At 42.6% G+C, this 16610-nt stretch overlaps 1 protein-coding gene across 3 annotated transcripts in view; it reads left to right on the forward strand.

Moving 5' to 3' along the window:
- The window catches only part of NLGN3 (neuroligin 3), a 180694-nt gene that overhangs the window by 158112 nt on the left and 5972 nt on the right, over positions 1–16610 (forward strand). For all 3 annotated transcript variants that reach the window (XM_040334427.1, XM_040334428.1, XM_040334429.1), the window contains one exon: positions 11010–11799. In XM_040334427.1, coding sequence (XP_040190361.1) covers positions 11010–11799 — 790 coding nt within the window. The remainder of the gene's footprint in view (positions 1–11009; positions 11800–16610) is intronic.

The raw sequence follows: 16610 nt of genomic DNA on the forward strand, positions 1-16610 counted from the left end.
AAGGAACATTCTTCCCACTGATCACCAATGTAAGGGGCATTCTTCTCACTGATCACTAATGTAAGGGACATTCTTCTCACTGATCACCAATGTAAGGGACATTCTTCCCACTGATCACCAATGTAAGGGACATTCTTCTCACTGATCACCAATCTAAGGGACATTCTTCTCACTGATCACCAATGTAAGGGACATTCTTCCCACTGATCACCAATGTAAGGGACATTCTTCTCACTGATCACCAATGTAAGGGACATTCTTCTCACTGATAGCCAATGTAAGGGACATTCTTCCCACTGATCACCAATGTAAGGGACATTCTTCCCACTGATCACCAATGTAAGGGACATTCTTCTCACTGATCACCAATGTAAGGGACATTCTTCTCACTGATCACCAATGTAAGGAACATTCTTCTCACTGATCACCAATGTAAGGAACATTCTTCTCACTGATCACCAATGTAAGGGACATCCTTCTCACTGATCACCAATGTAAGGAACATTCTTCTCACTGACCACCAATGTAAGGAACATTATTCTCACTGATCACCAATGTAAGGGACATTCTTCTCACTGATCACCAATGTAAGGGGCATTCTTCCCACTGATCATCAATGTAAGGAACATTCTTCCCACTGATCACCAATGTAAGGAACATTCTTCCCACTGATCACCAATGTAAGGGACATTCTTCTCACTGATCACCAATGTAAGGGACATTCTTCTCACTGATCACCAATGTAAGGGACATTCTTCCCACTGATCACCAATGTAAGGGACATTCTTCTCACTGATCACCAATGTAAGGGACATTCTTCTCACTGATCACCAATGTAAGGGACATTCTTCCCACTGATCACCAATGTAAGGGACATTCTTCTCACTGATCACCAATGTAAGGGACATTCTTCTCACTGATCACCAATGTAAGGGACATTCTTCCCACTCATCACCAATGTAAGGGACATTCTTCTCACTGATCACCAATGTAAGGGACATTCTTCTCACTGATCACCAATGTAAGGGACATTCTTCCCACTGATCACCAATGGAAGGGGCGTTCTTCTCACTGATCACCAATGTAAGGAACATTCTTCTCACTGATCACCAATGTAAGGGACATTCTTCTCACTGATCACCAATGTAAGGAACATTCTTCCCACTGATCACCAATGTAAGGGGCATTCTTCTCACTGATCACCAATGTAAGGGACATTCTTCCCACTGATCACCAATGTAAGGGACATTCTTCTCACTGATCACCAATGTAAGGAACATTCTTCTCACTGATCACCAATGTAAGGGACATTCTTCTCACTGATCACCAATGTAAGGGACATTCTTCCCACTGATCACCAATGTAAGGGACATTCTTCTCACTGATCACCAATGTAAGGGACATTCTTCTCACTGATAGCCAATGTAAGGGACATTCTTCCCACTGATCACCAATGTAAGGGACATTCTTCCCACTGATCACCAATGTAAGGGACATTCTTCTCACTGATCACCAATGTAAGGGACATTCTTCTCACTGATCACCAATGTAAGGAACATTCTTCTCACTGATCACCAATGTAAGGGACATTCTTCTCACTGATCACCAATGTAAGGAACATTCTTCCCACTGATCACCAATGTAAGGGGCATTCTTCTCACTGATCACTAATGTAAGGGACATTCTTCTCACTGATCACCAATGTAAGGGACATTCTTCCCACTGATCACCAATGTAAGGGACATTCTTCTCACTGATCACCAATGTAAGGGACATTCTTCTCACTGATCACCAATGTAAGGAACATTCTTCCCACTGATCACCAATGTAAGGGGCATTCTTCTCACTGATCACTAATGTAAGGGACATTCTTCTCACTGATCACCAATGTAAGGGACATTCTTCCCACTGATCACCAATGTAAGGGACATTCTTCTCACTGATCACCAATCTAAGGGACATTCTTCTCACTGATCACCAATGTAAGGGACATTCTTCCCACTGATCACCAATGTAAGGGACATTCTTCTCACTGATCACCAATGTAAGGGACATTCTTCCCACTGATCACCAATGTAAGGGACATTCTTCCCACTGATCACCAATGTAAGGGACATTCTTCTCACTGATCACCAATGTAAGGGATATTCTTCTCACTGATCACCAATGTAAGGAACATTCTTCCCACTGATCACCAATGTAAGGGACATTCTTCTCACTGATCACCAATGTAAGGGACATTCTTCTCACTGATCACCAATGTAAGGGACATTCTTCTCACTGATCACCAATGTAAGGGACATTCTTCCCACTGATCACCAATGTAAGGGACATTCTTCTCACTGATCACCAATGTAAGGGACATTCTTCTCACTGATCACCAATGTAAGGGACATTCTTCTCACTGATCACCAATGTAAGGGACATTCTTCTCACTGATCACCAATGTAAGGGACATTCTTCTCACTGATCACCAATGTAAGGGACATTCTTCCCACTGATCACCAATGTAAGGGACATTCTTCTCACTGATCACCAATGTAAGGGACATTCTTCCCACTGATCACCAATGTAAGGGACATTCTTCTCACTGATAACCAATGTAAGGGACATTCTTCTCACTGATCACCAATGTAAGGGACATTCTTCTCACTGATCACCAATGTAAGGGACATTGGGCCATATCCACAAAAGAGATACTCCGGCGTAAGCCGTCGTATCTCTGGTTCTAACTTTGGAACGGATCCTCAGAAGCAGTTTTCCTAAGTTAGGCAGAAGATCCGGCTTGTGTAATTGAATTACACTGCCGGATCTTAGGATGCAGTACCGCATCCGCCACTGGGGGCATTTCGAGTCGAAATGCCTCTTCTGGTATTAGCACTTAGGGCGATCCTCAAAGCTTTTGGGCCAGATTCACAAAAGAGATACGACGGTGTATCTCAGATACACCATCGTATCTCGGATTTTTTCTGGTCCTATCTATGCACCTGATTCATAGAATCAGATACGCATAGATAGGGCTGAGATCCGACAGTGTCACACTGTGTTACACTGTCGGATCTTTTTTTTGAATTAAAAATGGCGCCGGGGGCGTTCCCGCTGATTTACACTGAATAATATGTAAATCAGCGAGATACGCGAAATTCACGACCGTACGCGGACCCGACGCGGTGTTCTTACGTCGTTTCCGTAGCGCGGTACCCGTCGTATACTTACCCCTGCTAAAAGCAGGGGTAAGTATTGTTAAGTATGGCCGTCGTTCCCGCGTCGATTTTGAAATTTCCTACGTCGTTTGCGTACGCCGATTCACGAACACGCGCGTCGCAAGTCTAGCTCCCGTCGCAACCACTGACGTCCTATTGACGTCAGTGGGAGCAATGCACGCCGGGAAATTCCCCGGACGACGCATGCGTATTTAAATCGGCGCGGGAGCGCGCCTGATTTAAATATGACACTCCCCTAGCCGCGGAATTTGAATTCCGCTGGGGGATTTAGGATCCGCCGTCGCAAGTTTGGAGGTAAGTGGTTTGTGAATTAGCCACTTGCCTCCTAAACTTGCGGGAGCGGATCTTAATTCACGTAGATCGAGCGGATCTATAGATCCGCTGAGCTACGTGGATCTGGCCCTTTGTGCTTAGTTTTTTCGCCGTAAGTGTTAGTTTGCCAAGTGTAAAACTAGGGCTGCTTTTACAAAGTGTAAAGTTAGTCACACCTTGTAAAGGCCCATTCAAGCGACGGCATTTGGTATGCATTCCCGAGGGAGAACTCCACGGCAATTTGTAAAATCCAAACCGGCATGGGTTCCCCCCCCAAGAGCATACCAGGCCCTTAGGTCTGGTATGGGTTGTAAGGAGACCCCCCCTCCGCCGAAAAATCGACGTAGGGGGTCCCCCTACAATCCATACCAGACCCGTATCCAAAGCACGCTACCCGGCCGGTCAGGAAGGGAGTGGGGACGAGCGAGCGCCCCCCCCTCCTGAGCCGTGCCAGGCCGCATGCCCTCAACATGGGGGGGTTGGGTGCTCTGGGGCAGGGGGGCGCACTGCGGGCCCCCCCACCCCAGAGCACCCTGTCCCCATGTTGATGAGGACAGGACCTCTTCCCGACAACCCTTGCCGTTGGTTGTCGGGGTCTGCGGGCGGGGGGCTTATCGGAATCTGGGAGTCCCCTTTAATAAGGGGGTCCCCAGATACCGGCCCCCCACCCTAAGTGAATGGATATGGGGTACATCGTACCCCTATCCATTCACCTGGAGGCAAAAAGTTAAAGTTAGTAAACACACAACACAAGGGTTTTTAAAATAATTTATTATTCTGCTCCGGATGCCCCCCCTGTCTTCTTTATTAGCTTTATTACCAGGGGGGGCTTCTTCTTCCACTCTCCGGGGGTCTTCTTCCACTCTCCGGGGGGGGGTTTCTTCTTCCGCTCTCCGGGGGGGGGGCTTCTCCGGACTCCGGGGGTCTTCTTCTATCTTCTCCCCTCTTCCGCTGTTGACTCGGCGAACCCCGGTTCTTCTGCAGATGTCCGGTGCCTTCTTCTTCAGCGCTGGCTGCCTGCTATCTTTGTGTGTTAGCTGAATTAGTAACAGGCAGCCGGCGCGGTCTTCTGTGACGTCACCTTTTTCTCTTCTGTTCTTCTCCCCTCTTCCGATGTTGCCTCGTCGCCTGTTGTCGCTGTAATGATGGAAGCGCGCCTTGCATCCCATTTATATAGGCATCACCGTCCCATCATGCTCCGGTAGGTACCCACGTGGTGGGTGCCTACCCACGTGCACCCACCACGTGGGTACCTGCCGGAGCATGATGGGACGGTGATGCCTATATAAATGGGATGCAAGGCGCGCTTCCATCATTACAGCGACAACAGGCGACGAGTCAACATCGGAAGAAGGGAAGAGAAGAAGATGACGCCACAGAAGACCGCGCCGGCTGCCTGTTAGAAATTGAGCTAACACACAAACATAGCAGGCAGCCAGCGCTGAAGAAGAAGGCACCGGACATCTGTAGAAGAACCGGGGTTCGCCGAGTCAACAGCGGAAGAGGGGAGAAGATGGAAGAAGACCCCCGGAGTCCGGAGAAGCCCCCCCCCGGAGAGCGGAAGAAGAAACCCCCCCGGAGAGCGGAGAAGACCCCCGGAGAGCGGAAGAAGAAGCCCCCCCTGGTAATAGAGCTAATAAAGAAGACAGGGGGGGCCTCCGGAGCAGAATAATAAATTATTTTAAAAAGCCTTGTGTTGTGTGTTTAATAGCTTTTACTTTTTGCCTCCAGGTGAATGGATAGGGGTACGATGTACCCCATATCCATTCACTTAGGGTGGGGGGCCGGTATCTGGGGACCCCCTTATTAAAGGGGACTCCCAGATTCCGATAAGCCCCCGCCCGCAGACCCCGACAACCAACGGCAAGGGTTGTCGGGAAGAGGTCCTGTCCTCATCAACATGGGGACAGGGTGCTCTGGGGTGGGGGGGCCCGCAGTGCGCCCCCCTGCCCCAGAGCACCCAACCCCCCCATGTTGAGGGCATGCGGCCTGGCACGGCTCAGGAGGGGGGGGGCGCTCGCTCGTCCCCACTCCCTTCCTGACCGGCCGGGTAGCGTGCTTTGGATACGGGTCTGGTATGGATTGTAGGGGGACCCCTACGTCGATTTTTCGGCGGAGGGGGGGTCTCCTTACAACCCATACCAGACCTAAGGGCCTGGTATGCTCCTGGGGGGGAACCCATGCCGGTTTTTTCTTTGAAAATTGGCATGGAGTTCTCCCTCAGGAATGCATGCTGAGCGACGTTATCATTTTTTAAAATAATTATTTGTTTTCCCGGCGCGTATATTTTTTTTCACCCGTCGCAACTTTAGTGTCCCGTTGCAATCCACAAAGCCGCCCGGCGTCAATTACGTTCGCGCGCTGCACGTCGGGAAAATTACGTCACACGCATGCGCAGTACGGCCGGCGCGGGAGCGCGCCTCATTTAAATTATAAACGCCCCCTGGAGAGGAGGAACGCCTTATGACGGCGGCACTTAAGTTACACGGCCTGAAATTTCTAGGTAAGTGCTTTGTGGATCAGGCACTTAGGTAGAAACTTTAAGTCAGTGTAACTTAACTGCTGAAAGTTAAGTTACGCCGCCTGGCTGAGGATTTGGCCCATTCTTCCCACTGGTCACCAATGTAAGGGACATTCTTCTCACTGATCACCAATGTAAGGGACATTCTTCTCACTGATCACCAATGTAAGGGACATTCTTCCCACTGATCACCAATGTAAGGGACATTCTTCTCACTGATCACCAATGTAAGGGACATTCTTCTCACTGATCACCAATGTAAGGGACATTCTTCTCACTGATCACCAATGTAAGGGACATTCTTCTCACTGATCACCAATGTAAGGGACATTCTTCTCACTGATCACCAATGTAAGGGACATTCTTCCCACTGATCACCAATGTAAGGGACATTCTTCTCACTGATCACCAATGTAAGGGACATTCTTCTCACTGATCACCAATGTAAGGGACATTCTTCTCACTGATCACCAATGTAAGGAGCATTCTTCTCACTGATCACCAATGTAAGGGACATTCTTCTCACTGATCACCAATGTAAGGGACATTCTTCCCACTGATCACCAATGTAAGGAACATTCTTCTCACTGATCACCAATGTAAGGGACATTCTTCCCACTGATCACCAATGTAAGGAACATTCTTCTCACTGATCACCAATGTAAGGGACATTCTTCTCACTGATCACCAATGTAAGGGACATTCTTCTCACTGATCACCAATGTAAGTAACATTCTTCTCACTGATCACCAATGTAAGGGACATTCTTCTCACTGATCACCAATGTAAGGGACATTCTTCCCACTGGTCACCAATGTAAGGGACATTCTTCTCACTGATCACCAATGTAAGGGACATTCTTCTCACTGATCACCAATGTAAGGGACATTCTTCCCACTGATCACCAATGTAAGGGACATTCTTCTCACTGATCACCAATGTAAGGGACATTCTTCTCACTGATCACCAATGTAAGGGACATTCTTCTCACTGATCACCAATGTAAGGGACATTCTTCTCACTGATCACCAATGTAAGGGACATTCTTCTCACTGATCACCAATGTAAGGGACATTCTTCCCACTGATCACCAATGTAAGGGACATTCTTCTCACTGATCACCAATGTAAGGGACATTCTTCTCACTGATCACCAATGTAAGGGACATTCTTCTCACTGATCACCAATGTAAGGAGCATTCTTCTCACTGATCACCAATGTAAGGGACATTCTTCTCACTGATCACCAATGTAAGGGACATTCTTCCCACTGATCACCAATGTAAGGAACATTCTTCTCACTGATCACCAATGTAAGGGACATTCTTCCCACTGATCACCAATGTAAGGAACATTCTTCTCACTGATCACCAATGTAAGGGACATTCTTCTCACTGATCACCAATGTAAGGGACATTCTTCTCACTGATCACCAATGTAAGTAACATTCTTCTCACTGATCACCAATGTAAGGGACATTCTTCTCACTGATCACCAATGTAAGGGACATTCTTCTCACTGATCACCAATGTAAGGGACATTCTTCCCACTGATCACCAATGTAAGGAACATTCTTCTCACTGATCACCAATGTAAGGAACATTCTTCTCACTGATCACCAATGTAAGGGACATTCTTCTCACTGATCACCAATGTAAGGGACATTCTTCTCACTGATCACCAATGTAAGGGACATTCTTCTCACTGATCACCAATGTAAGGAACATTCTTCTCACTGATCACCAATGTAAGGGACATTCTTCTCACCGATCACCAATGTAAGGGACATTCTTCTCACTGATCACCAATGTAAGGGACATTCTTCTCACTGATCACCAATGTAAGGGACATTCTTCTCACTGATCACCAATGTAAGGGACATTCTTCTCACTGATCACCAATGTAAGGGACATTCTTCCCACTGATCACCAATGTAAGGAACATTCTTCTCACTGATCACCAATGTAAGGAACATTCTTCTCACTGATCACCAATGTAAGGGACATTCTTCTCACTGATCACCAATGTAAGGAACATTCTTCTCACTGATCACCAATGTAAGGAACATTCTTCTCACTGATCACCAATGTAAGGGACATTCTTCTCACTGATCACCAATGTAAGGAACATTCTTCTCACTGATCACCAATGTAAGGGACATTCTTCTCACTGATCACCAATGTAAGGAACATTCTTCCCACTGATCACCAATGTAAGGAACATTCTTCTCACTGATCACCAATGTAAATGTAAGGAACATTCTTCTCACTGATCACCAATGTAAGGAACATTCTTCTCACTGATCACCAATGTAAGGGACATTCTTCTCACTGATCACCAATGTAAGGGACATTCTTCTCACTGATCACCAATGTAAGGGACATTCTTCCCACTGATCACCAATGTAAGGGACATTCTTCCCACTGATCACCAATGTAAGGAACATTCTTCTCACTGATCACCAATGTAAGGAACATTCTTCTCACTGATCACCAATGTAAGGGACATTCTTCTCACTGATCACCAATGTAAGGGACATTCTTCTCACTGATCACCAATGTAAGGGACATTCTTCCCACTGATCACCAATGTAAGGGACATTCTTCCCACTGATCACCAATGTAAGGGACATTCTTCCCACTGATCACCAATGTAAGGGACATTCTTCCCACTGATCACCAATGTAAGGGACATTCTTCTCACTGATCACCAATGTAAGGAACATTCTTCTCACTGATCACCAATGTAAGGGACATTCTTCTCACTGATCACCAATGTAAGGGACATTCTTCTCACTGATCACCAATGTAAGGGACATTCTTCTCACTGATCACCAATGTAAGGGACATTCTTCTCACTGATCACTAATGTAAGGGACATTCTTCCCACTGATCACCAATGTAAGGAACATTCTTCTCACTGATCACCAATGTAAGGGACATTCTTCTCACTGATCACCAATGTAAGGAGCGTTCTTCCCACTGATCACCAATGTAAGGAACATTCTTCTCACTGATCACCAATGTAAGGAGCGTTCTTCCCACTGATCACCAATGTAAGGGACATTCTTCTCACTGATCACCAATGTAAGGGACATTCTTCCCACTGATCACCAATGTAAGGGACATTCTTCTCACTGATCACCAATGTAAGGAACATTCTTCTCACTGATCACCAATGTAAGGGACATTCTTCCCACTGATCTATCAGATGGAACCTGAGGGAGATATAAGAAGTATGAGGTCGGCTTTAGTCTGTTCCCTTTTTCCGTACTTTGTTTTCTATCATTATTTCTATTTTCTTTCTCTCTACCCTCCCCCGGTCTGTGACGTTATAATGGTCTGATGGTTGTTTATATAATGGTTTAGTTACAGTAGTAGCGCCGCCCGATCCTCGGCGATCCTCGGCGATCCTCGGTTACCTATTTCTCACACTTCATTTCCCAGTCTTTGTTTTCTCTCTCTTCTCCTCTCCTCGAGTTCCATTCATTTCTCTCCTCCCCTCCCGTCTGTAGAATGCTCCTCTTGTTTGGTCTCTTCTCTGGCAAACACCGAGACCAGCTGGGCAGGAAGTGGAGTTGCGGATTTCGCCTCTCCGTCTGTCTTTCTGTCTCCAGTGTCTGATGCCGGGGAGTTCAGAAAAAAACAGCAGAAACTCCCACTTCAAAGGCTCCACCGCAAATGTTGTACTGAGGAGACGGGCAAGACTGACAACTCATGGGGCCCCCGGGCAATAGGAGATTACGGGGCCCCCGGGAAATAGGAGATTACGGGGCCCCCAGGAAATAGGAGATTATGGGGCCCCCGGGCAGTAGGAGATTATGGGGCCCCGGGCAGTAGGAGATTATGGGGCAATAGGAGGTTATGGGGCCCCAAGCAATAGATTATGGGGCCACACAGTATACACACAATATACACACACAGACACAGTATATACACACACAGTATACACACACAGTATACACATACAGTACTCAATATACATACACAGTAAAACACACACATACACACACATACAGTATACATACACAGTATACACACACAGACACACAATATACACACACACACAATATACACACACAGTATACAAACACAGACACACAATATACACAATATACACACACAGTATACATACACACAATATACACATACAGTATATATACACAGGATAGACACAAAATATACACACACAATATACACATACAGTATACATACACAGGATAGACACACAATATACACACACAGTATATATGCACAGTATACACACACACAGTATACATACACACAGAGACACAGTATAAACACACAGTATACACACATAGACACACAATATATACATACAGTATACATACACAGACACACAATATATACACACACAGTATACATACACAGTATACACACACAGACACACAGTATACAGACACACAATATACACATACAGTATAGACACACAGTATACACACAATATACACACACAGTATACATACACAGTATACACACACAGACACACAGTATACACACATAGACACACAATATACACAGACACACAATATACACACACAGTATACATACACAGTATACACACACAATATACACATACAATATACACACACAGACGCACAGTATACAGACACACAATATACACATACAGAATACACACAATATACACATACAGTATACACACACAGACACACAGTATACAGACACACAATATACACATACAGAATACACACACTGAATAGGTACTGGAGAGGCGGGGCAGCTATAATCTTGTTAGTTTTTTCTAAAACAGAGATTTTTACTGAGGCTGGCAACCCCGGTGGGGCCCCCTAGTGGCATGGGGCCCTCGGGCAGGGCCCGAATGGTCAGTCTGCCCCGGTGTGAAGTAGAAATGTGTGGGTGGGTAGATATGTCACGCTTGGTGTAGATGAGTAAATCTGCTCTTTTGTGGCAGGTCTGTTCCAGAGAGCCATCATACAAAGCGGATCCGCCTTGTCCAGCTGGGCCGTCAATTACCAACCCGTGAAATACACCCGGCTGCTGGCCGAGAAGGTAGGCTGCAACGTGCTGGACACCGTCGACATGGTGGATTGCTTGCGTCAGAAGAGCGCCAAGGAATTGGTGGAGCAAGACATCCAGCCTGCCCGGTATCACGTGGCCTTCGGGCCCGTCATTGACGGAGACGTCATCCCGGATGACCCGGAGATCCTCATGGAGCAAGGAGAATTCCTCAACTATGACATCATGCTGGGGGTCAACCAAGGGGAAGGACTCAAGTTCGTGGAGAACGTTGTGGATGCCGAAGACGGCGTCTCCGGAAGTGACTTTGACTACTCGGTGTCTAACTTTGTGGACAACCTGTACGGGTATCCGGAAGGCAAAGACACGCTCCGCGAGACCATCAAGTTCATGTACACCGATTGGGCCGACCGAGACAACCCCGAGACTCGGCGCAAAACTTTGGTGGCTTTGTTTACTGACCACCAGTGGGTGGAGCCGTCAGTGGTGACCGCTGACTTACATGCCCGTTACGGCTCCCCGACTTATTTCTACGCGTTTTACCATCACTGTCAGAGTTTGATGAAACCGGCCTGGTCCGACGCCGCCCATGGGGACGAGTTACCCTACGTCTTCGGCGTCCCGATGGTGGGCCCTACAGATTTATTCCCCTGCAACTTCTCCAAGAATGACGTCATGTTGAGTGCCGTAGTCATGACCTACTGGACCAACTTTGCCAAAACCGGGTATGTAACTAGACATGTACGGTCCGTCCGAATTAAAATTCGGACACATTTTTGTTATTCGGATTAGAATAGTACCGAATTTAAACAAATCGGAAATAACGAAAGTTTTCAAATACTGTTCGAATACTTTTTGAATTCGAATAGTTTTCAAATGTCAATTCGAAAACTTTTCGAATAAAGCCTCGTACACACGATCGGAATTTCCAACCAAACGCTCCCATCTGACTATTTTTGTCGGAAATTCCGACCGTGTGTACGGGGCTTTAGAATAGTTTTCCAATTTCCAAAGAGAATAAAATTGAATAGAAAATAAGGGCATAGAATAGAAAAAAATATATATATTTTTTTTATTCCTTTATTTTCTAATCTATTTTATTCTTTTTGGAAATTGGAAAACAATTTGAATTAGAAAAATATTGGAAATTGATTTGAAAACTCTTTGAAATTAATTCGAACTTTTTTTTTCGAATTCGAAAACTATTCAGAATTGATTTAAAAAAAACTTTTTTCGAATTCGAAAACAATTCAGAATTGATTCGAAAACTTTTTTGAATTAGAAAACTACTTGAAATTGATTCGAAAACTATTCGAAATTGATTTGAATTTTTTTTTCGAATTCAAAAACTATTTGAAATTAATTAGAAAACTTTTTTTGAATAAGAAAACTACTTGAAATTGATTAGAAAACTATTCAAAATTGATTAGAAAACTATTCGAAATTGATTAGAAAACTATTCGAAATTGATTAGAAAACTATTCGAAATTTATTCAAATACTTTTTTAAATTCGAAAACTATTCGAAATTGATTCGAATACTTTTCGAAATTAATTCAAACTTTTTTTTCGAATTCGAAAACTAATTGAAATTGATTAGAAAATTATTCAAAATTGATTATAAAACTATTCAAAATTGATTCCAAAACTTTTTTTGAATTAGAAAACTACTTGAAGTTGATTAGAAAACTATTCAAAATTGATTAGAAAACTATTCGAAATTAATTCAAACTTTTTTTTCGAATTCAAAAACGAATGGAAATTGATTAGAAATCTTTTTTCGAATTTGAAAACAATTTTGTTCTGTTTTGTTGTAACATTTCACCTTCTGCTAAAACTTTTGTGAATCCCCCCCCCCCCCCCCCCCCGAAAGCTCATCCATGAAAAATTATATGTTAGTGTAAATAAAAAAAGTATCACGGACAGTACTCAATTTTCTCTGGAAACTATTCAAAATTGATTCGAAAACTTTTTTCGATTTCAAAAACTATTTGAAATTGATTAGAAAATTATTCAAAATTGATTCGAAAAAAAAATAATTCTAATTCGAAAACTATTCGAAATTGTTTAGAAAACTTTTTTTGAATTGGAAAACGACTTGAAATTGATTAGACTACTTTTTGAATCAATTCGAAAACTAATTTCCAACCAAAAGCTCCCATCAGACTTTTTCTCTCGGAAATTCCGACCGTGTCTTTAGAATAGTTTTCCAGTTTCCAAAGAGAATAAAATAGAATAGAAAATAAAGGAATAGAATAGAAAAAAAAATAGTAGTCAAAAAAAGTTTTTTCGAATTTGAAAACTATTCGAAATGTATTCAAAAATGATTAGAAATTGATTCGAATACTTTTCGAATCGATTCAAAAACGAATAAACGAAACGAATGAAACTAATTTAACTAAACCAATTTATGTAAATAATGAATCGAAACAAAACAGAACAAAACACGAAATTGATTCAAACTGAAAACTATTCAAAATTGATTCAAAAACTTTTTTCGAAATTCTAAAACTATCTGAAATTGATTTGAAAAAACTTTTTTTGAATTTCGAAAACTATTCAAAATTGTTTAGAAAACTATTTAAAACTGTTTAGAAAACTATTTGAAATTGATTAGAAAACTATTTGAAATTGATTAGATAACTATTTGAAATTGATTAGATAACTATTTGAAATTGATTAGAAAACTATTTGAAATTGATTAGAAAACTATTTGAAATTGATTAGAAAACTATTTGAAATTGATTAGAAAACTTTTTCTCTCGGAAATTCCGACCGTGTCTTTAGAATAGTTTTCCAGTTTCCAAAGAGAATAAAATAGAATAGAAAATAAGGGCATAGAATAGAAAAAAATATATATATATTTTTTATTCCTTTATTTTCTAATCTATTTTATTCTTTTTTGAAATTGGAAAACGATTTGAATTAGAAAACTATTCGAAATTGATTAGAAAACTCTTCAAAATTAATTTGAACTTTTTTTTTTCGAATTCGAAAACTATTCAAAATTGATTTAAAACATTTTTTTTTCGAATTCGAAAACTATTCAGAATTGATTCGAAAACTTTTTTTGAATTAGAAAACTACTTGAAATTGATTCGAAAACTATTAGAAATTGATTAGAAAACTTTTTTCGAATTCGAAAACAATTTTGTTCTTTTTTGTTGTAACATTTCAACTTCTGCTAAAACTTTTGTGAATCAGCACTGCTTGGACCTTGAAGAAGGGGACACCCCCCCCCCCCCCCGAAAGCTCATCCATGAAAAATTATATGTTAGTGTAAATAAAAAAAGTATCACGGGCAGTACTCAATTTTCTCTGGAAACTATTCAAAATTGATTCGAAAAACTTTTTTCAAATTCGAAAACTATTTGAAATTGATTAGAAAACTATTCGAAATTGATTTAAAAAAAACTTTTTTCGAATTCGAAAACTATTCAAAATTGATTCGAAAAATATTTTTGAATTACAAAACTACTTGAAATTGATTAGACTACTTTTTGAATCGATTCGAAAACTAATTTCCTACCAAAAGCTCCCATCAGACTTTTTCTCTCGGAAATTCCGACCGTGTCTTTAGAAAAATAGTAGTCGAAAAAAGTTTTTCGAATTTAAAAACTATTAGAAATTGATTAGAAAACTATTCAAAATTGATTTAAAAAAAACTTTTTTCGAATTAGAAAACGACTTGAAATTGATTAGAAAACTATTGGAAATTGATAAGACTACTTTTTGAATCGATTCGAAAACTAATTTCCAACCAAAAGCTCCCATCAGACTTTTTCTCGGATTCACAAAGAGTTACGCCGGCGTATCTCTGAATCTAAGGCCGTCGTAAGTTTAAGTGTATTCTCAAACTGAGATACACTTAAACATGCCTAAGATACGACGGCCTGCGCCGTCGTATCTTAGGGTGCAATATTTACGCTGGCCGCTAGGTGGCGCTTCCATTGCGGTCAGCGTAGAATATGCAAATGAGTCGTTACGCCGATTCACGAACGTACGCTTGCCCGTCGCAGTAAATTTACGCCGTTTCCGTAAGAGATACGCGGCGTAAAGATAAACATGCACCCTAGGTGGCGTATCCAATGTTAAGTATGGCCGTCGTTCACGCGTCGCAATTTGGAAATTTTACGTCGTTTGCGTAAGTCGTCCGTGAATGGGTCTGGACGCCATTTACGTTCTCGTCTACGTCATTTACCGCAATGCACATCGGGAAATTTTAGGGACGGCGCATGCGCAGTACGTTCGGCGCGGGAACGCGCCTAATTTAAATGATCCACGCCCCCTACCCGGATCATTTGAATTAGGCGGGCTTGCGCCTGGGGATTTACGCTACGCCGCCGCAACTTTACAGGCAAGTGCTTTGTGAATCAAGCACTTGCCCGTAAAACTTGCGGCGGCCTAACGTAAATGCAATACGTTACGCCGCCGCAGATCTACGTGAATCTGGCCCCGAGTCCAGTTTCCAAAGAGAATAAAATAGAATAGAAAATACAGGAATAGAATAGAACAAAAATAGTAGTCGAAAAAAGTTTTTCGAATTTGAAAACTATTTAAAATTGATTAGAATACTTTTCGGATCGATTCAAAAACGAATAAACTAAACGAATCACAAAAACGAAAGAAACAAATTTAACTAAAAGAATTTATGTAAATAATGAATCGAGACAAAACGTAAAACAAAACACATTTTTTGTGTTTTTATGTGACTATAAGAGGTAACATGTGGTATAAGGAGGAGAAATAATGTCCTGAGAGCAGAAGGCCTAACCACCCCACCCCCCCGGAGGTGACCAATGAGGAGAGCCGACACAACCTGCACAGTAGTGTGCCAGTGCTGCCATCTGCTGACAAGATGTGGAAGTGGCGGCGTTACTTTGTATTTCAATAATCTCTCTAGTGGGCGTGTTCTCCAAAACGATCAAATATCATGTAAAAGATTGATATATTGTATCATTCATACTCCAAAAAAAGTTTCTTCTTCCAAAAGTATTGGGACGCCTGCCTATGTGGTCACCTCTGATCTCGTCATACACTATATTACCAAAAGTATTGGGACGCCCGCCTATGTGGTCACCTCTGATCTCATCATACACTATATTACCAAAAGTATTGGGACGCCCGCCTATGTGGTCACCTCTGATCTCACCATACACTATATTACCAAAAGTATTGGGACGCCTGCCTATGTGGTCACCTCTGATCTCGTCATACACTATATTACCAAAAGTATTGGGACGCCCGCCTATGTGGTCACCTCTGATCTCGTCATACACTATATTACCAAAAGTATTGGGGCGCCTGCCCATGTGGTCACCTCTGATCTCATCATACTCTATATTGCCAAAAGTATTGGGACGCCTGCCTATGTGGTCACCTCTGATCTCATCATACACTATATTACCAAAAGTATTGGGACGCCTGCCTATGTGGTCACCTCTGATCTCACCATACACTATATTACCAAAAGTATTGGGACGCCTGTCTATGTGGTCACCTCTGATCTCATCATACACTATATTACCAAAAGTATT

Source organism: Rana temporaria, assembly GCF_905171775.1.
Source record: "Rana temporaria chromosome 9 unlocalized genomic scaffold, aRanTem1.1 chr9d, whole genome shotgun sequence".
In the NCBI taxonomy this organism is placed as follows: Eukaryota; Metazoa; Chordata; class Amphibia; order Anura; family Ranidae; genus Rana; species Rana temporaria.